This window comes from Euprymna scolopes, chromosome 19 (genome assembly GCF_053919585.1).
Source record: "Euprymna scolopes isolate OS-2025 chromosome 19, ASM5391958v1, whole genome shotgun sequence".
Classification (NCBI taxonomy): Eukaryota; Metazoa; Mollusca; class Cephalopoda; order Sepiida; family Sepiolidae; genus Euprymna; species Euprymna scolopes.
Window position 1 is genome coordinate 151,231,073 of NC_136500.1, and position 23,659 is coordinate 151,254,731.

At 35.3% G+C, this 23,659-nt stretch overlaps 1 protein-coding gene across 2 annotated transcripts in view; it reads left to right on the plus strand.

Annotated features, from left to right (window-relative positions):
- Positions 1 to 23,659, plus strand: part of LOC145240062 (protein inscuteable homolog) — a 752,521-nt gene that overhangs the window by 715,482 nt on the left and 13,380 nt on the right. For both annotated transcript variants that reach the window (XM_080103684.1, XM_080103685.1), the window contains 2 exons: positions 4,374 to 4,599; positions 21,903 to 21,979. In XM_080103684.1, the coding sequence (XP_079959810.1) occupies positions 4,374 to 4,599; positions 21,903 to 21,979 (303 nt within the window). The remainder of the gene's footprint in view (positions 1 to 4,373; positions 4,600 to 21,902; positions 21,980 to 23,659) is intronic.

Consider the following 23,659-nt stretch of genomic DNA (forward strand, 5'->3'; position numbering starts at 1 on the left):
CGCTTTTCTATCGTTTTCTATTCTGCTGGTTGTACCTACCCGGCATTGTCCGGGAGTAAATAAAAAAAAAAATAAAAAGCAGACCGATTTATTTACGAAGAAACGAGAATTAATTTTGTTGACTAATTAAATTATTTTGTGAAATAGGAAGTTTGACATGTTCGTTTTAACACTTGACTAACTGATCAAATAATAATTAACTATTGCTTATTTAATTAGTTAATTAATAATGTGTAATTAATGTGGGTCGAGAAATACACACGCATACATTGGAACGATAAAATTGTCACCCTAGAAAAAACGACATGATTCCATTTCCGTTTGATGAAAATCGGTTTTCTTTTTTTGTTGCATACCATCTACTAGTTGCCCAGTTATATACTGTATTTATTTGCTTCCCCACCAAAGCAAATTAGGCACAAGGCCGTTTTTAATGTGGGTAAAAACCAGCTCCTCCGAAAGTAGGCAAAAAGGGGGCACTCTGGTTACAAAAAATAATAATTGTTTCAGTGTAGAGGGTTTCCCCTCCATTGACTGGTACAAATTATCTTAGGTGCAGCATCTGCAGAACAGATGGTATTTATTTGCTCCCCCACCGAGCAAATTAGGCACAAGGCCGATTTTTAATGTGAGGAGTGAAGGGGAAATGGGGACCAACTCCCCGGGGAGTAGGGGAGTTGGATAGTGACAATTGGTATGAAGGGTTGCCCCTACATTGACCAAGGTCTTATATGTGAGGTTGCCCACACATATGGTCTTTGCTTGCAGTATCTGCCGGAACAGATGGTATTTATTTGCTCCCCCACCGAGCAAATTAGGCACAAGGCCGATTTTTAATGTGAGGAGTGAAGGGAGGGGGAAGGGAAAAAGGGGACCAGCTCCCGAGAGGTGGGAAATGGGAGCTGGTTAAAGGTCAGGCATGTGGGGTTGCCCCCACATCTGGTCTTTGCTAGTCATAGCTGGTCATAGCTTGCAGCATCTGCCGGAACAGATACTACACTTTGATCCCGGCCTGTGGCCAGTTATATACAAACTTCAAGAACAATAGGAGCCGTCTATCATGTCTGAAAATGACACAAAGTTCAACGAGCGAGATCAAAGATGCACCGCTGCACAACTCATGCTCTCTAATGATCCAAGTTATAACACGACCGTTGTCAACACCCTCAAAAGGCATCGTTGGATTGCCATGAGTAACAGGGATGTGCCAAGGGTAATGAAAACAAAGTTTCCGGCCACGGTTATGGTCTTTCGTGCGGTTTCAAGTGAGAGCCACATCATGCCACCTCACATCTTCGAAGTCTGCTTAAAAGTCAACACCAAAGTGTACCTGGATGTGTTGAAGAGTGTAGTGATCTCCTAGTGCAATCAGGTGACTGCTGGCAGATCCTGGATGTGGCATCAGAACTCAGTGCCAGCCCACAAGTCCAAAGATACCCCGGCTGCCTTCAAAAGGAATGCTACCACTTTATACCCTTTTCTCACTGGCGCAACTCCTCCCCCCCCCCCCGACCTTAACCCGCTGGACTACGTTATTTGATCATACGTTGAGAACATCACCAACATGACCTCCCACAATACCAAAGCCAACCTGATCGCCGCCATCCACCGAGTATTCGCCGAGCTCTCGCCAGCACTTGTAGAAAAGGTATGCTCTCAGTTCCGGATCCGTATTGAGGCGGTAATTGAGGCTGGAGGCGGTTACATTGAATAGATGTCAGCTCTACTACATAATCAAGATACCTGAATTGAAATTTTTTCAATAAAAGTTTTAAAATAAAGTTGTAGTGTTGTTTTCTTTAGGGCAACACTGTTATCGTTCCACCCTACCACTAGATACAGCAGCCTAGAAAGAAAATGGTTACTAAGTTCGAGTTTTATATAAAAACTGAAACTGAACAAAATCGTTACATATAAATTATAAAGAATTGTTTGTAAAATTTTCTTCACTCAGAAAAAGTTTTCCTTTTTCATATTGAAAAATGAAATCCATCTTTTAAACATTTTAATCTCCAACTATCAATGTGCTATCTTGTCCAATCACTTATCTTCAAGTTTTCCTTGGCCAGCCAACCTTCCTGTGATTTAGGATATTTATGCTTTTTTAACAAATATCTCCAACATCCTAACACAAACATTGTAACAAAATCATCCCAACACAAACATCCTAACAAAAATTTCCTAACAAAATCATCCTAACACAAACATCCTAACACAAATATCCTAACACAATCATCCTAACACAAATATCCTAACACAATCATCCTAACACAAACATCCTAACACAAACATCCTAACACAAACATCCTAACACAAACATCCTAACACAAACATCCTAACAAAAACATCCTAACACAAACATCCTAACACAATCATCCTAACACAAATATCCTAACACAATCATCCTAACACAAATATCCTAACACAATCATCCTAACACAAACATCCTAACACAATCATCCTAACACAAATATCCTAACACAATCATCCTAACACAAATATCCTAACACAATCATCCTAACACAAACATCCTAACACAAACATCCTAACAAAAATTTCCTAACAAAATCATCCTAACACAAACATCCTAACACAATCATCCTAACACAAACATCCTAACACAAATATCCTAACACAATCATCCTAACACAAACATCCTAACACAAACATCCTAACACAAACATCCTAACACAAATATCCTAACACAATCATCCTAACACAAATATCCTAACACAATCATCCTAACACAAATATCCTAACACAATCATCCTAACACAAATATCCTAACACAATCATCCTAACACAAACATCCTAACACAAACATCCTAACACAAATATCCTAACACAAATATCCTAACACAATCATCCTAACACAATCATCCTAACACAATCATCCTAACACAAATATCCTAACAAAAACATCCTAACAAAAAACATGCTAACAAAATATCCTAACTAAACATCCTAACACAAATATATAACAAAAACATGCTAACAAAAACATGCTAACAAAAACATGCTAATAAAAAATATCCCAACAAAACATCCTAACAAAAATATCCTAACAAATATCAGAAAAATCAACATCCCACATGACTATACCAGCATAACTGATTCATCCTTAGAATAACCTTCATTCAGAGCAAGTACTTTTAGCAAATCCTTTGACTTGAGGTCCTGCGTATGACCTTAGAAGGCACTTAGTAGTGAGGCCTCATTGTGGAGTTGACCTTTAGTTACCGTTGCTCCAGGTCCACTTTGGCTAGGAGTGATTAAAACAGACTTACTTATTTACGAAAAAACGAAAATTAATTTTGGTGACTAAATTATTTTGTGAAATACGAAATTTGACATGTTCGTTTTACCACTTGACTAACTGATCAAATAATTAACTATTGCTTATTTAATTAGTTAATTAATAATGTGTAATTAATGTGGGTCGAGAAATACACACGCATACATTGGAACGATAAAATTGTCATTCTAGAAAAGACGACATGATTCCATTTTCATTTGATGAAAACCAGTTTTCTTTTTTTTTTTTGTTGCAGACTCTCTACTAGTTGGTCAGTTATATACAAATCCCAAGAGCGATAGGAGTCTTCTATCATGTCTGAAAGTGACACAAAGTTCACCGAGCGAGATCAAAGATGTACTGCTGTACAACTTATGCTCCCTACCGATCGAAGTTATGACAACAGGACCGTTGTCTACACCCTCAAAATGCATGGCTGGATTGCCACAAATAACAAGGACGTTATCACGCAGCAAAACGGCATCGACCTTCTCCTTAGCTACCTTCGCCCATCTGGTGCTACAAGATCAGGGTGCCTGAAGATACTGGTTTCCCGACCAAATATGCACCAAACATTGATGTTATTGGTCTGTTTCCTTCCCCTTTGCAAAACCAATCATGTTATGCAAAGTCAAAAGCAAAAACAACAATTTTCTTCTACAAAACAATCAAACTAAACACTATGAATAAATATTTGACGCCATAAAGAACTTTAAGCATAAAACCTAAAATTACTGGATCCCAAAATTACTGGATCCCAAAATTACAGGATCAGTCATTAAATAACCTGAACGGGGTTGATATGCCGTAAAACAAAATAACCAAACCAAACACCATGAATAAATATTTGAAAATATGAAGAAATTTAAACATAAAACATTTGCTTCCTAAATAACTGGATTCAATGGTTGATATGACATAAAATAAAACCTACGTTTAAAACATCGTGCCTGACGGACAGACGAACAAATGTAATTTTAAATATATTTTAAAAACAATTTAAAATCCTAAGAAATACTTAATATCGTTGTCATCTATTAATGTGTGTGTTTCTAGTGTGTCCTTTATTGTCTTTTAGGTTGCTAGCATCCTTGCCAATATGGCCGTTTTGGAGTCTTGCCAGACAGAAATCACGCAGCAAAACGGCATCGACCTTCTCCTTAGCTACCTTCATGAAGATCCGACATCGTTCAGAAATGGCGTGGAGATTGCCGCCTGCGAGCGTGTCCTACAGAAAGCTGCCATTGCGCTGACGCGGTTAAGCCGAGAAGCACGGCACGCCCAGCTTATTGCAGAGTCCGCAGGTAGGGGAAAAACTTTCACCTTCAGTTTTCATTCATTATATTAATCTTTTGTTAGGTGTTGTTTGTAGAATTTAACCTTAAAAAATATGGTTCTTGGACGATTCACCAGTTTTTTTTGTTTTTTTTGTTTTTTTGCTGTGTGCGAGTAAGAAATTATATTTTTGTTTATTTATTATAAAACGGTTCAGAGACTAATCAAATTTATTCTAACATATGGGATATTCAGCAAAGAGATCGGCTTTATTTTACATTATTTCCTTTTTAATTTTTTGGTTCTTATGCATTTTTGGTACCGTTTTTTTTTTTTCATGTTAAATTCAAGTTTCACGATATCTTTTTTTATTATTAAATTGTTAGGTGGAAGCACATATTAGTTACAAAAAAAAACAAAACAACAAAAAAAATAAAATGGACGTAAAATACGCTTATATATATTTTAATTTGTCAAGATTTCGTATATATTATTAGAGTCGTGATTTCAAAAGTAAAAAAAAAAATGTATTTAGATGCTATCAGCTATAATCGAAACCTAAACTGTAGCATTCAAAGCTGGCGACGTTACCACTGTATCAACGTGACACGCATTCAAACCGATTAAAAATCAAAAATAAACTAAGATGAATGTACAAAATGTTTAACGATTTTTTCAATTTGTATCTATTTTTGACCACATAAAAACAGTTTTAACCGGTTAAATATCCATAAAAGAACGGCAGGTAAAAAATTCAATCATTTGAGGCCCCTAGCGCCACTCTACGCCTTTTAGTTTCGGAAGAGATAGAGTTTGAAAATATGAAGACAGGCAGTCGTTTATATATCAGATCTTTATTAAAAAATAAAATTTTCGATCCACATAAGGGCCTTCATCAGGAGATATAGACAATATTTTTTAATGTGGCGTGTTATTATTAAGCTATCATAAAGCCTTCTGTTGTTATTGAAAATCAATGTTTTTATTGTTATATACTAGCGGGGCGTCCGGCCTTGCCCGATCATAAAATATGCTTAAATATATTTAAATTCATACAGATTTTTATTTATTATTACAGAACCAATTCTCTATTAACTATTATATTGTACCTAATATATAATAATGATTTCAAAAGTAAAAAAAAAAAAAAAAAAAAAAAAAAAATGACTCGGATGCCACCAGCTAGAATCGAAACTAAAACATTTAGCATTTCAACCACATTCCTACTATTTGAGCTATCAACAGATAGATAAAAAGATTTAAAATCAAACACCTTGAAGCTATGAATGAATTTCTGCACGCATTATTCGTCAATCTAAATAAAGATTTTACGTTATAAACAATTTTTCGTGTATTATTACTATTTTCCTGTTACTTTTGTCATATGACCAATAGTTAGACATTTTATCGGTTAAATATTTTCACACGAATATACATATATATACATATATATATATATATATATATATATATATATATATATATATATATACACACATTTACTGTTTTATTTATATAAACTATCCACACGCACGGCGTTGCCTGGTCGTACAATACGCTTAAACATGATATTTTAATTCATGCAGATTACATATGTATTATTATAGAATCAATGCTTTATTGAATATTATAGATTCCTAGGAATAATTTGCCCGCTGGACTAATTCGCATAAAAAAAAAAGTTTAAATAAAAAAATAATGATAATGTCGTTCATCAAATTCCGGCTGTCTTAGGTTACAATATCACATCAACTGATATTTGAGCTTGACGATGAATGCCCTGGAAAAGTCACGTCTGATTAATGTTTAGTTTTAAAATATACAAACGAAGAAATGATTTGCAGAGATGTTAAATGGTACTTTTATTGTAAATCGAACTCATAAGAAAAATAATTAAGATAAAACCGTGCGATACACCCGGGTTTGAACACAGAACCATTCGATCTGTAGTCGACTACTTTACCACTGAGTTATATATCCTATTGACAATAGTTCTATTTTTTTTTTTTTTTTTTTAAGAAGAAATGATTTGCTTAGAATTGAATGTCCCTTGATTTGCAGAGAATTATCGCCGGTGAAACGTCAAATGTTCCCCTGTAAAAATTCTTTCTCATCTATAAGAAAAGAAAAAAAATTCTAGAAGTGTAAGCCATTTTGACTTTCAGAACAGTTTCAGATGGTTCGCTGTTACACAACAAGTCCTGGGAGGTGACTTGTTTGTAGTAGACAGTTCCACAGAACAAAATATTCTTACCGTGTCGAAACCCGGGAAAAGAACATGTGAAATTGCTCCACAAAAGGTTTAATATTTATGAAGCAATTCTGGTTTCTGATTGGTTGGTAGCAGAACGTGAATTAATTTGATTCGTCAGTTCTTAGCAGCATCGTTTATAAATAGAATCGTCCGACTGTGTGGAATCATACCCCATTAATAGGTCCAAAATATTGCAACAAAAATATTTATAGGATCGAATTTTTTCGACTTTCGATACATTAAATGAATTTCTGTACAAAACATATCTAACACTGCCAGACATATAAACTATCTTTGTGTGAAATTTGCAAAAGATTAGCTCAGCCGTTTCGGAAGCTATGAGGAAGGAACTCACACACACACAGTGATTTTAATATAATAGTAGCGATAGAGATACATCCCAGTCAAGTGGTTTGTGCTTTGATACACAGGTGTAGTGAATTTGTAAAAGTATTCCACTATTTGAAAACATTGAAAGAAAATGTCTAAAACGTTTCAGACGTCAACACAATGTAGAATTTGTTTTTGTTTTTAATATTTCGACCCAAATAAGAGCCTTCATCATAGACGATATTTTTGGCTTAGTTTTTACGTTTTTGTATGTCAATTTACCTCAGATTCTCTTGAATTGCCCCATGATTAATTGCTCCATCGAATCGTCGATTATAGAAGTCTCCAAAGTTTTCGAACGGGGGCCACATTGCTGATTTTTTTAGGAGTACATGGACCATTTTTTTTTTAAATTGGCCAAGAAAGAGTAGATGAATAACTATAAATCAGAGTCAATAGACCATTTGTGAAAATAGCAGCAGCAGCAGCCGAAGGATACATGGTTAACGAAGGTATTAGCAGCAGTAGCATCTGTTTGAGCATGTATGCAAATTAGCAAGTGTGCGTGGGCTTGCGTCATAAAAAAAAGGAAAAGGACAGCACGTGGTTGGATACAAGCAAAATATGTGTCGAAAAAGATGGACCTTTTCGAAGACAAGAAATGGCTGTCTATGGCCGGAGTGTGATCCAGGAGAGAAGAAAAGTGCGGAACCAGCAGGATGGACGTGTGGCTCCATGAGAGAGACCTTTAAACATTTGTGCCCTGGTTGAATGAATTCGTTCAGTCATAAATAAATGAATGTAACGGCAAAAATAAAGCAGGAATTGATTCAAACACGCCTTGTACGTATTAGTTCAGTATTTGAATAGATGCCAAATACCTCCAAATTGCAACTGTCCATTGCTTACATTCACTATGCCGCCATCTAAAATTAACGATAGATATTTTAAAATCATCTACAGCATAATTCAGGTTATAAAGGGTTAAGCTGGTGTCCAGACGGCGGGGTTTTGTTTATCTCATGGAAACGCAATGAACAGTGAAAAAAAGAAAAAAAAAAAAAAAAAAAAAGTAGGCATTATTTGGAAAGTAACGGTAATAAATGTCTTTCGCTAAAACTTTAAAAGAATGCCGTGGCTGGATTTATTTATTTCTATTTGCAATGTCGCAAATAAACAAAGTCTGAATCAGTGCAGAATTTTCTCTTAAAAATTAACATTAATAATTAGCGAATAATGATGAAATTTGTGGAATTTTTTTAAATTTAGAAGCATGAAATTAGTGCGGTTCAGACAGAGACATGTGGGAGGAGGAGTGAATCGGTCACAAATGTATTAATGCAGTGGTTTATCAACTTTAAGTAACCCCCTCTTTAAAAAAAAAAAAAAAATAGCTTATCTCTGAATGAAAAGAAAAACTATTTTAACACATTTTTTCCATACAAAGAAAATTTCCTAAATACTTTTTCACGTTTTCCACAAGAGATCTACAGGCCGGATTAAAAGCTGTACTTTGGAGCTCCTTAATCTATAAATATAAATCTCACCTGTCTGTTTAAATGTATGTCTGCTTAAAACTTTCAGCAGAGGCGACAGATTTTCACGAGATCGGTATCATTTTGAGGCCCGACGTCTCGGACGACAAATAGCGAAAAATTGGCCAAATACATTAATGCTTTCACACTCAAAAGGGGCACTTTTCTATAAGGAGGGGTCGATTTTTTGCGAGCCATTTTTGCAAGTCATCGTATCGGTTGGATTGAGTTTGCCTAATTTTAACGTTCTAAACTCCCGGTTGCATCAGGGAGTAGCGGTAAGACGTCAGATTTTTTTTCACTTTCTTTTCCGTCTTCGTGTTACGGGTTCGAGCCTGCCCGCCTACTACCACTTTTTTTTTTGTGCTCAACACACACCTTCAAACATCTGGGCAATGTTGGGAACCCAGGTTAGTCTATAAAAACAAAATCGATATGAACGAGAATTTAGACGTGGCGAAAGCATATTTGGATGGCAAAAGTGAAGTATAACGCTGTGGTGAAGGTACTGGGAAGACATCCTGCTTGCCAGTCTCCCCCCTCCCCCCAATCACATAGCGATATGCATTGCGTGCGGGCATAGATAGGCACAGTCGTTGCTATCTCGGGCATCAAAATCACGGTTTGCGACAGCAGAGTAAAACAGGTGTACAACTATTTCTATTATATAAAAGGAACTCTGTGTATGTTTTCGCGCGCGCGCGTGTGTGTGTGTGTGTGTGTGTGTGTGTGCGAGTTCATTCCCTATGAATTTAAAAATGGCTGCGTCGATTTTTATGAAATTTCACACGAAGGTGCTTTATGTACCTGGCAGTGTTCTTAGATAGATTTTATATCGAAATGTTTTCAATAAGTATCGATAATCGAAATAATCCTATCTAAGAAGGAACAGGCGATTTGGACCAAAGTTAACACCTTATACAGTCTAATATCACAAGTGCATTTGAGAAGATTTATTGCCACGCAACCAGAAATGACCAACATAATCAATGCATTTTTTTTTCACACTTTTGCACCGATTTTCTACAGCTAAAACCCAAATATAAAGGTTTGTATGGGTTCAAATACTCTATATATGAAGTTTCATGTCTGTTGACCAAAAACTGACAGAGGAGTTTGGTAGGCAAAATTTTTTAAACAAATAGATACGCATACAAAACATACATAAATATATATAGAAAGAGGTTTGTGTTTACTGTAACTTTTTACGCAAATATTACGCAAGTATAAATCATGTAGAATATCTGCATGAATATAATTACACGTAATAGTTAACTAAAGATGATCATCCCATAAAAAAAAACGAAAAAACTAATAGGGAATTAATTAAAATGAATGTTTAAAAGAATATGCAAATTAGCTAGATCTTTTGCAGATGAATACAATTCCACGATCTATATATAACACAGTTGTATTTTCTTTTTAAATAAATAAAAGGGTTTTTAATATGACCATTTGAAAATTCTAGGCGCTGTATGTGCTCTCCGCTTATCTCAGCATTTGTTTCCAGTCGTCCTGTACACACACACACACACACTTAACTTGCCACTGGTATTTAACAATGTCGTTTCAGGAGAGGTGTGGTTGGAGATTGTGCACCTCCTGCCACAAACATCTCACGCGCAGACGCCCCTTTGTGGGTATCCATAGTCTGTCAAAGACTGAAGGCGCCCTTCCCTTCAACAAATAAATGACAAAATTCTATATTCCAAGTTTCATAGATTGATATAATAATGAATAAGTTTGTGCTACGAAACAGGTGCTGTTAACAATTGTGAATGTCAACGTATGTAAAGGAATAAATTGTAAGATGGCCAACATCATGAGATTTGAAATAAAGACTTTTGTCACGTAGTTGTTATAGATAAACACGCAAAACCATACATGCACACACACACACACACACATCTAATTTGAGGGAAGAAATTATCAGAATAGAAAGCATTCCGACATCAGTGAAGGCGTGCGACTTTGCTGCTTGCAGGGTTAGTTGTAGGTAGCATCAGTAATACAAGTTCATTGGAGCATCTTCCATTAAAATACCTGTAAAACAAGCATACAAATGCTACACTGTGGTGATGGGACAGAGGTTGGAGCTTGGTTGACAGTTCAGAACCTATTGGAAACACTATTTTGGACCCTGTAAAATAAAGATAGACTAGTAGCTGATTCATAAACCCGTATGTGGCAAAAATATACTTAAATAAGCATGGATTTGTAGGGATATAGGATACAAATTTGGTTGTTTTGTTTTACGACATATCAACCTTTTTCAGGTTATTTAATACCGAATCCAGTTATTTTGGAAATAGTATTCATGTTGCATCCAGTTATTTTGTAGGTTTTTTATTCTTCAAACTGTTTGTATCTTTAATTGCTAGTTTGTAGTGTTTGGTTGTTTTTATTTGTGGATTTTATTGTTTTTGTTCCCTGCCCGGCAGAACATGAATGAGTTTTGTAAGGAGATAAGGAAAAGGGTTGCAGTATTAATGTTTGGTACATTTTATGTAAGTAAACCAGTCAGATTGGGGGGGGAGATAGAAAGGGGAAGAAGGGGAAAAAGGTGTTTTGTTGTCTTTGGTTTTACAGAACATGATTAAGTTTTTGGCAAAAGGAAGTAAAAAAACAAAAAGCATCAATGTTAGGTGCATCAGATAGGTCTGAGTTTTTTTTTCTAGCACAGAATAGGGAGCCCACATTTTTTTCAACAGTCTGGAATAAACAAATAATGATATATTATTCTAGTTATTTTTTTTTTTTCATCCGTTCTTTTTCACACATTTCTTTCTATTTATTTGTTTATTTATTTGTTTGTTTATTTATTTATTTGTTTATTTATTTATTTGTGGACTGTTATCCTCATCTTCATAATTGTTGTATATTTGTTTATTTGTATATTTATTTATTTGTTTGTTTATTTATCTGTATATTTGTTTATTTATTTGTTTATTTATTTGTTTGTTTATTTATTTGTTTATTTATTTGTTTATTTATTTGTGGACTGTTATCCTCATCTTCATAATTGTTGTTGTTTCTATACGTTTTGGCCAACTAATCCTCTGGCCGGCCTTGGGTAGAATTGAAACCGCTATCTTCAGACAATGCTCATCTGGATCCGTAGAGACTTAACGCCTCTGTCCACTTCACTATGGACCCCGAAGGGCGATCAAGTTTGGGTTTTTGGTTTTATAAGCCAAAGTTTTTCTTTCTTATCTGGTCTTCCATTGTCGAGTCTGTACGGAATGGTATATTATTTTATTTTATTTTTTATTTTATTTTTTTTTTATTACATTTTCACCCCAAACAAGGCATATTGCCACTTTGGTGTAGGGGGCTACTATCAGGGGAAACATCTACTGGGGTACTATGTAGGGATTAGGGCAGCGAGATGTTGGTTCACGTTGCACTTGAACTTATGCATGTCAGTACAGTTGGGGAAGCAGTGACCTGGAATGGAATTCCAAAGTCTAGCAGTTCTGGGGAAGAAACTACTGGAGTAGAAAGATCTTTTACATCTAGGGATCTCTACAGTGTGGGGGTGGGATTTTGCAGCTTGTCGGGTCTGTCGAGGGTGTTCACGTTGTGGGGGCATAAGTGCTTGCAGTTCTTCAGAGCATTCACCATTATAATACTTGTAGAACAGGCAGAGGGATGCAACGTTTCGACGATGGGACAGAGGCTGAAGTTTAGATGCCAGTTTAGGGCCTATCAGATTTGCGACTCTCTTTTGAACCCTGTCAAGGAGCGAGAGACTAGTAGCCGATGCACCGGCCCAGATATAACAGCAATACTCCATACATCGGCGAATAGTGGCCTTATAGAGGTACAGGATACTCTCGGGTGTTAGAAGTTTTCTAGCACGGTAGAGAGAGCCCACCTTCCTTGCAGCGGCCCTGGCAATGCCCTCGATGTAATTGTTCCAACTCATGTTTCCTGTGAACGTTAGGCCAAGGAGCTTGAGAGACGTACTCTCAGATAAAGAGTCGTTGGCCATTGCTATAGGTGGTAGAGAAGGTTTCTTGTAATTATTGAATGAAACCAGTTTTGTCTTGGTGGCATTGAACGTTACCATCCATTTTTGTCCCCATTCCACTACTGATTGGAATCCTTTGAGATGAGTAATTTGTATATTTATTTGCGCACTGTTATCCTTATCTACATAGTTGTTTTACAACGTTTCGGCCAACTATTCCTCTGGCCTTCATCAGGTGATTAACCGCAAAGGGATAGGAATGCTGAGTCTCTTAAAGTGGTGAGACGACAACTATGGAAAGCAGTAATTACTGAAGATACAGTTAAGAGACTCGGCATTCCTATCTCGTCGTGGTTAACCACATGATGAAAGCCAGAGGAATAGTTGGCCAATTTTGTCATCAAATGGTTAAATGAAGCGATGACTGACAATTATGTCATCAAATTTTAATTATGTCATCAAATTTTAATTATGTCATCAAATTGTAATTATGTCATCAAATTTTAATTATGTCATCAAATTTTAATTATGTCATCAAATGGTTAAACACGCAAATTTTGATTCGGTTTTGTCTTCTGCTTTACAGCATGTCAAATCTTTTTGAATTAATTCCAAATTCTACTCATTTTTGCTAAAATGTTTTTGCTTCAAGTTCTTTATATCTTCAAATATTTATTCATCGTGTAAGGTCTAGTTGCTTTGAAGAGGAAATTTGTTCCTTTTCCCCATTTTTTTTTAACAAGACACGAAGGCCACTTAAGGATGAAGGTTAATGATTGCTAGGTGGTCATCAGGACAACAGCATAGTAATCGTTAGTGATAGAAATTGGGTATGATTTGAGTATTTAAGGGACTCAGCAAGAAAATGTTTACATTAAACTTAAATGACCATGTTGTAGTCAGCTGGGAAGCAGACCAGTGGAACAGAGTTCAAGGAAAGAAGCTTTGTTCATGGAATCTGCATTTCGATGTTTAGATTTAGGCACGGATAGAGAGTGGGGGAAATTGTTGGAAATTGTTGGAAACTGCTTTTTGTGAAAGTTTGGCAAGGGGGGGGGGGCATAGACTGCAGCTCAGAAGAACACTTGCCGTGAAAATAACGATAGAGCAGAGACAGGCTCGCATCATCTCTTCTATGAGAGAGAGGCTGCAGGGAAGAGAAAAGGGTATCACCTACTAGGTTTTGAAGCCGGCTTTGAACTCTGTTAAGACAGGACAGGGTGCTTCAAGCAGTTTTTGTCCAAATGTGGCAACAGTATTCCATTCTTTGATATACTTGGTTCACATAGAAGATTGCAGTGAGATATTTACTGGAGCAGTAGAATGATCCAACCATTTTTCCGATGATCTTGGCAATGGATTTGATGTAGAAGTTCCCTTTCAGATCTGAAGTGATGGTCAGTCCAATATGGTGCTTCCCTGACGAAAGCCATTCATTTCAATTAGGGGCAGATGGTAGTCAGTAAGTTGATGATGGAAAGATAGGAGCTTGGCTTTAGATGCATCATAATTAATCAATCGCGTTTTTCCTCATTGCACCACATGATCAAGATCAGAGGAGAGAGAATCAGAGAGATTTTGGTCACTGCCAATGTTACCATAGGTGGTAGTATTGTCTGCATAAATGTCTACGAATGATCTAAGAATGTGATTTGGGAAATCATTGATGAAGATCAGGAAGAGAGTTAGGCTCAGAATAAAACCTTGAGGGGCGTCAATATTGATACTATGAATAGATTTCTGTCAATTAACGAGTGCTCTTATGAACCTATCAAAGAGAAAGGATTTAATAATTGAGAAAACATTTCCAGCAATTCCGTAGCTGGAAATCTTGTAAAGTAGACCTTTATGCCATACCTTATCAAAAGCCGTTTATATGTCAAAAGCAATTGCTCTAGAAACGAAGCCCCTGTCCAGAGATTCACTAATTTTATGTAATATTACAGTTAGCATATCATTTCTAGATCTAACAGAATGGGAACCATATTGCATATCACTGAGTGGGTTATTTCTGCTGAGGCGGTTGACCATTTCTCTATCTCAAGTTCCAGCAACTTACTCATTGGTCTGTACTCCTAGGCAGATGACGGATCTCCAGAATTTTTAAATACGGGGTAGACTAATAAAGTTTGCCAAGGTGTTGAGAAGCGTTTCTCCTTAAGGCAACGTTTAAACATCTTTGTAAGTATAGGAATTGGCTTTGCAGAACATGATTGAGTTTTGCAAAAGGAAATAAAAAAAACAAAAACAAAACAAGGACATCAATGTTTGGTGTATTTTAGGTCAAGCCGGTATCTTCAGACAGCCTAATCCGGTAGTACTTGTAAATTTTTAAGCTGGGTTGAATTATAAAAACAATATTGAAAAGTCATTTTTCGTGAAGAACTTTTAAAGATTAAGTGCAAGCCTCTGCCATGATGGTAGTTAACGAAAAGACTGAGACTAGCAACATCACGTTTGTGAGAGAGACGTTGCGGAGAAGAAAGGATGGGGTGGGAGGGCAATCCAATTGCAGATACGTTTCTACACCTTATCAAGAAACTTCAGATACGACAAAGATTTACCATTCTATAAAAAAAAAAAAAAAAAAAAAAAAAAAAAACGAAGAAACGAGGTGGCGACATTTATCTGCATATTTTTCACAGTAATGTTATACTAAATGGTGAGAGAAACGCAGACGAAATGTGCGCCATTTTGTTAATTAATTGAAATGGACATGGGTGGTTCCTTACCAGAAATGAGAATTATTATTTAAATGGCAATAATTAACTTAGTTGTTGCTTTGTTTTTTTACCTCGCCTTATTATTTGCACTTGTTAAGTAAACTTAGAATATATGCCGACCTCACATTTGCCATATGGTCAAACTGAATCATTCTAGTCAAATGCGTGGGGAGGGTATGTCATTGTTTTCTAACTCTCTAGGTGCAAAGGCAGATTTACAAATATCATGCAAATATATGACTAGCAGGACGCCCAACATTGCCCGGTCGTAAAATCTGGTTAAATATAATATTTTAATTAATGCAGATTTATTATTATTATTATAGAGCCCATTCTCTATTGATTATTATATTGTACCCAATATATAGTAGTGATTGCAAAAGTTTAAAATATATGACTTGGATACCATCAGCTAGAATCGAAACCAAAAAATCTACAGGGTGGTCAAAAAGTCAGGTAACATGTTAAAGGTAGAAAAAACAATATGATCCGTTATAATCTCTATTCGTTTAATATTATTTGTTTAAATATTTGAGTGTAATATTAAACTACCCCTCCTGATTTCTGGCTTTGGGGCTATGTAAAGGATAGCGTTTATGGCAAGAAGCCTGATACAATAGCGTCTTTAAAGTTATTTATTGAAGAGGAGATTGCGCGGATATCAGCTGACATGATTACACGTGTTACACAATCAGTGGTTAATCGCTTCCAGCGATTGATAGAGAGAAATGGACGACAATTAACAAAATAAACATATTTCATGTTTGTTTCATTTTATATTTCAATGTATGGTACTTAAATATACGTGTATTGCTGATATCGTTTTTCTTTAAAATGTTACCTGAATTTTTGACCACCCTGTAGTTCTCCAGCCTTAGTCGTTACTATTTGAGCTATCAACAGATGACTAAGTTAGAATTAAGCGACTTCAAGCTATAAATGTATATTTGCGCATGCATAAAACAGGTTTAGTTGAATTACTCCTGCCGAGTTCAACTGTTTATTTTTTTTTATTATTTTGACCCCTTTAGCAGCTATTTTTACCGATTAAAAACCAAATCGAAATTGCTCCACAGATAAAACTTGATATATTAGTGATTTCTAAGTCTGTAGACCAAACATTTAGAGAGGAGTTTGGTAGAAACCGATCCACACACATACAGATAAGGTCAATTATATAGCTGACGTTTAGGAAATTCACCCTCACCTCTAAATTCCACACGTTACACTTTTTTTTTTCTTTTTTTATGTTAATCATTGATTACAAACTTAAATTTTAGATTTAAAAAAAAAATTTGAAGAAAGAAAATTTTTTATGACTTATCAGCGGGAATCAGTTTTCAATTATAACGTTCTACTAAACTGAACACGTACTTTGTGACCATCACTAAGAAAAATATTGCAACCGGTGATTATTCCCACTACTATATGTGCGTGTGTGTGCTAAGTCTATTTACCAATTTTAGTTTAGGCATTTTTTCCCCTCACCTCATATAAATGAATTCTCTTTTGTAATCATAAACTGTTTAGAAGTCGGATTATGTAGTTACTAAGTCTGCGATAGGTTAAAGTTAGTTGCTTTTTTCCGGGAATTTGTACGGCATTCTTCCTTTTTTTTTCTACATTTTTTTTTATTCAAAGCTTCTTCAGAATAATACAATATATATATATATATATATATATATATATATATATATATATATATATATATATATATATAATTATTGGAGATTTCACCGTTATTGGGTATTTTACCCTCCACCAGACTATCCATTAACTCGAATGCCTACTAGAGACTGTCCTCGAGTGTCTAAGGTCTCTCTGTACAGGGGTTTGTCAGAACAACCTGGCATGAGGATACTTTTTCCATAGAAGTAAACCCTGACCAAATATTCAAAATCACATAGTATTCGCAGCCCAAATAAGATCTCACTACGGCTACCCCACAGCTTTTCTGAGGAAGGTGCACCTTCTCCAAGTGATATTACCTCAAGTAATAGCACGAAGCTGGATACTCCACCAGATTAGATAAATTCTTGTCCTGGAATCCAGTAAGACCAAGAGACCAAAACAAAACATACTACAACGTATAAAAATAGTTAATTGGGGAGAGGAAAATTATGTTCCTAATTTCTTTACTAACTCTATGCTTAAGAGATAAAGAACTTTAATGAAACATTCGAATATCTATGTATCTCATATAGACTTCAAGTGTTAGCCCCAGGTTGTGGGTCCCTTGATTTCTGAGAACTTCGACTGAAGTAAAATAAAACAAAAGTAAAATCACCTTTTTTCTTCACCATATTCCCTCTCCTTCACTACCAAGTAAGATCTATGACTTGTAGTTTCATCAAATACTTTTGCAAGCAAAATCCGATCCCGCATTTTGCTAAATACTACCCTCTGATGAGAAGGAAAGTATTTCTTCGAAACTCTGTGGATTAAAGAGTATCCACTTATTTTGTGCTTCCTTTTTAAAGTTACATGTTTTTAACTCTTTTTCAAAGTGTTTTTAACAGGTTCATTAACTATTTGTTCTTATATATATATATATATATATACACACACATATATATATATATGAGAGAGAGAGAGTAAGAGGAGATAATAAAGGGAGAAAATGACAGGTTTTTTTGGGGCCCCCCCTCGAAGATAACTGATCAGTTGACCAACTTCTAGTGGTCCGTTTGACGTGAAATTTCGATATTTGTCATCCGGGTGATGGGACTTCGATATGATACCAAATTTGTCAAGTTTGGTTCCGTCTTTCAAAAGTTTTAGCGTTACAAACAAACATACATACATACACACAGACGTTTGGCTTTTATATATATAGAAGATATATATATATATATATATATATATATATATATATATATATATATGAGAGAGAGAGAGAGAGAGAGAGAGTAAGAGGAGATAATAAAGGGAGAAAATGAAGGTATAAAAACTATATAGTAATATATATAGATTTATTCATTTATTTTATAAGAACTGCACGCCTGTGGAACTCTGTTCCACTTGCCTGTTTCGCTCCCGACTTCAACCTGGATGTCTTCAAGTCCAACACAAACAAATTCCTGATGAACCGCCCCCCTAAGTAATGACACCTTATCAATTCTCCAATACTATTGCTACACTATCCCATTGAGTACTGTACACACAATAACCCTTATCCCCGAGTGGCCATTGGGCCTTGATAAGTGGTGAACTCCATGCAAAAAAAAAAAAAAAAAAAAAGGGTATACATCAATAAGGAGTTTTGGGTAAAAAGGAACTCTTTATATCATGGTATTTCGAAACCTTATGCTTCTCATCAGAAGAGGAGAGAATATGCTAAGTAACATAAAAGAGATGTGACGTCTAGCGATAGTTACATTAGGAGCGAAATAAATTATTGAGGTTGTTTGGGGAAACTATATTCATCTCTCTTATGAAGGAGGAGTGTAGTTTGTAATATGTAATGTGAGTAGGTGTATAGAATATTAATCATGGTGGGTTTAATGTATGTGGACAGTATTCACCTTGATAAAGTCGCTCGCATATCCATGACTGAGTGTATTAAGACGTTGGTTTTAATATTTTAATAAAAAAGTAGGGTTTTAATATCAATGTAAGTGCAACAAAAAACTGAACTTTATTAGTGTAGATTTTATATATATATATATATATATATATATATAAATATATATATATATATATATATTTATTTATTTAGGCAGCATTTTTTCTCTAAGGCATACTTCATTAAATAAAATGGACGTTTTTTTGTCTATTAATTCTATTTTCGATCCTTTCCAACTTCCAAATAACAGTCTTCACTTCTGGAAGGAACTGGCTGATGTAGTCACCATATTTATCATAAGTCCTAGTACTTTCCAATCCTTTAGGATTCATCATCAGGGATAAATTAATCGAACTGGTTTTGAGCAATTTATATACCTTTTTTTTAATCAATCGAAATAAATAAAAGGATTAAATAAATAAAATAATTAACCAATGAAGTAAAAAAAAAAAAAAAAAATTTATAAAGTGTTCAAAACCAATTAGATCAATTTATCCCTAACGATGAATCCTAAAGGATTGGAAAATACTAGACTTTTGATAAATATGGTGATTACATCAACCAGTTCCCGCCAGAAGTGAAGACTGTTATTCGGAAGTTTTCGAAAATCGAAAATAGAATTAATAGACAAAAAAGTCTATTTTATTTAATGAAATATACCATATATATATATATATATATATATATCCATCCAGTCTAGAGACATTCAAAAGTAGGAACTCATTAACTCGATAATTAAATTTATATGCACTAGTATATAAGGAAAACAGCGACAATATAAAAGATATATATACTAGTGCATATAAATTCAATAGGGGTACGGATTGGTTGGTTGGTTGTTTTTGTTTTACGGCATATCAACCCTTTTCGGGTTATTTAATGCCGAATCCAAAGATTTTGAAGGAAAATTTTTTTTAATAGGGTCAGAGTGGACCTGGGAGCAATAGTAATTAAAGGGTGGCTCCATACTCCCCAAAGCCTACAAGCTGGGGCCTCACTACTGGATATAGTTTAAGGTCATATCCAGGACCCCCATTGAGGGACTTTTACCCTCTGCAGGTGGGCAGTTGGCGTATTCTAATGCTCCACCGACAGGGCCAGGGGTACGGGATACATATACTTTTTATACCTAGATATTTCGAAGCCTAATGCTTTTTATCAGAATAGTAGAGTGGGTGCTAGTTAACGGATTAGAGATGTGACGTCTGGTGGTAACAAAATAACAAAATTTGTCAGGATCAAAATAACGGGATCTCAAAGGTATCGAGTAAACAATGTAAATGTGGGGGGGAATATATATTTACTGGGGTGGGGGTGACTGCTTAATAAAACCGAAAGGCTACTCGAGGATAAGAATCAATGAGTGGCGGGTAGAGGAGGGTACATCTATTGCAGGATATTACGGAGACAGCAACCAGGTGTTGGGGTGCGTTTTGTATGCTGGAATCAAGTGCTCTTGCATCCTTTGCTGTTCAAGTGACGAGAGATTTAGTCGTTTAAGCATTTTCTTTATAGATAACCGCGGAGAATCCTATTATCATCCTGATGGTCTACCGTTAAACACTGCATGATACATTTTTATATTTTTACTAGGGGGAGGCACTTATCAGGGACCAAAAGCCACTCGAGGATAAGGGTTAATAACTGTCAGATAACCGGTCATACAATACCGTGAAGATCGGTAATCATGGAACTTGGGTAGGGTTTAACTATTCAAGAGGATTGCTCAGCAAGAACTTATTTACATTAGACTTCAAAACAACCACGTTATAGTCAGCTGGGAAGCAGTCCTATGGTATTGTTCTACAGAGGGACAGTTCTAGGTAATAAACTTTCTTCATGGAATTTTCGCTTAGTTTTAGCTGCATAGAGAATCAGAGAAATGATTAATAGTTGTTGTAGATAGACGAGTATTTCTCGTGAATGTTTTGCATTGGATGATCATAGATTGAATTCACAACAGTCCTAATGTTAATTTAAGGGATCATCAGTTGTTTACTATGAAGTACTGTTTCGAGGATTTAAAAACAAAATAGTATATTTAATTATGGCTCCCCGGCAGTGTTGATCAAACGCCATCTCCTTTAACCATAGAAAAAAAAAAATGTTCCAGATATTGGATCTAGTTATGTACTCATGATTAATTTGGCTGACCTATTCATGTTATAGAAGAAAAAAATGTCTTCCTTACCTGCAAGATTATGTATATAGTAGCAGGAATATCCACAGTTTCCAGGGATTGAATAATCAACAAATTTTTCACATTTCCATTTTTTTTTTCATCCAAATCGGTGAAATCAATCATTTTTAAATCAAATCGATTGATTGACTGTTCTAGTTGGGGACCCATTGTGGTGCAACGTGAGAAAGCCCCCACCTCTACCCCACTCCGCAGTGACTTAGTTCATAATACATTATAGTCTACATTACACTGTAGAGAAGCTACTGTCGATTTCATAAAAATATTTTTTATATATAATGGCTTCAATTATCAAAGACACACAAAACCTATCTAAGAACAATGCCAGGCTCATAAAGTACTTTCGTGTCAAATTTCATTGAAATCGACCCAAACATTTTCGAGTCCATATGGAACGAACTCGCACACTCACAGACGAGGTTTCTTTTTTTATAATAGAGACACGAGAGGGAATAAAACAAATGTAAACGTTACATAGTTTACAAGTTTAATAAATTCAAACACTACAACAAAAGTAGTTTCTTTAAAAAAAAAAAGTCTTTAACCAAGGCTTTTCAAAGAAACAAGTTTTCTCTTCAAAATACAAAAGAAAAAAAAATTATTTAACAAGTTTTTGGTTTTCATTATTTTTTTAAAAAACTTTTCCAAATTAACAATGAAAACTAAATCTGGCTAAATTTTTAATGCATTCGTGTGTTTTTCTTTTTTTCTTGTTACCTCATTCTAAAAAAATGTTTTATTTTATTTTCCAGGCATCCCTCGTCTGGTAAAATTGTGTCGGAATGCCGAAACACGAAACAACAGTGATGCTGTGCTCGTTGCATGTTTGGTGAGTTTATTCTGCTGATTTATCAAGATGGTTATTATCATGGTTGGAAGATTGGTAAACTTAGTAAATCCTAACGTCCCATCTCACCCAAAAGTGATGTTTCTGGCACGGAAGGAAATATTATCTGTGCCTAAACGTTGATTCCATGAACAAAGCTTCTTTCTTAGAACTGCACGCCATTTTTGAACGCTTTCAATTTTCACAAGTCCCATTTTCGTCTTGACTTTATATTTCATGCCGAAATAGCTTGTAATTAAACAAGCTGAGCATGCAGGGTTCCCCCTCCACGAATGAATAAATCCGTTCCAGCAAAAATATACTTTCACCATAACTAATGATTGAGCAAAATTTCTAAAAGAATCCAGGGTGTGATTATTAAGAAAAGTGGGCGAATTGGAAGTCGATAAACGGAGTTTTCAGATAAAAACAATCAACTGATTTTTTTTGTAAATTCTAATTAGTTACAATCGTAGCTTCCAAATTATGCAGTTAAAATTACCCGAATATTACTGAATTATTATACAAAACAACTTTAATCGTGTTAGCAGGTGAAAAATTACCGCCATTTTGTTGAAATCAAAACGGAAAATTATCTCCCTTTTAAAATCTGTATCGTACGATCGTTTTCATCAAATTCTATTTTTTTGTTTTCTTTAATAAATAATTTTCTATCTTATCGATTTTTGTAATTTTTGGATATAATCGTCTAAAAATACGAGGAGTACGTAGATACCATTTTTTTTAAATATGAAATTCAGTTTTGCGATTTCTGAAATTTCGTCTCAATAGCGTAAAAGTAGAAGCGCCGAAAAGTGTGAACAAACGTACGGACGTAAAGAGTGAATTACTAGGTCCAATCCCTCCTTTGTCAGGAGACCAAAAAAAAACAAAAAACAAAAAAACGCCATTGTTGTCAGAATTCGTACAACTTTCTACGTTTCAACCTGTTCAGTTCAGTTCAGTTCAGTTCAGTTCAGTTCCAAGAACTCGACTCCTCTGCACTCTCAACTTAAGTTTTTTGTTTCCCCGACAAAATGAGGGTGCACTTGTAAATTGACCCTTGTCCGTTCGTCCTTTTCTCAATAACTATGCCTTGGAATTTTTTGAAATTTTGTACAAACATTAAACATGATACGAGTAAAAAGTAACAGAATGGATTTTCTGAGAAAACTCCGGTGTGTCCCCCCCCCCCGGAGTGTTTTTCAGAGTAAAAAATGGCTAAAATTGACACTTACGTTTATTTAAAAAATTGATGCCTTGGATTTTTATAAAACTTTCCGAAAAGTTGTAACTAACTGATTTCTATATAATTTTGTTTGTCTATACTTTGCGATAACTGTTGGGTGTGCTCCAGGAGCACTTTCAGGGCTAATAAAAACACTCCATTTTTGAGAGTATTTTACCATATTTGTCCAAAATTTTCTGTGTATGTCTATTTAGCAGTTTTGCATGGTGCTGAACTCAAATTTACATACGTAAAGGCCTAAAACTGCACCGTTCATTTTCACCATGATTTGACGTCCCTTGGGGACTTTTGCGACTAATGGCGGGTGGGGATACTGAACTTATTGATTTCTTTTTATGCTTCATTCACTGTGCACTCACAGGAGATCATGCACGCTTCACTTGTTTATAACGGTGTATTGGGGGGCGGGGCAAAGCTTCATTGATATGCAAAAT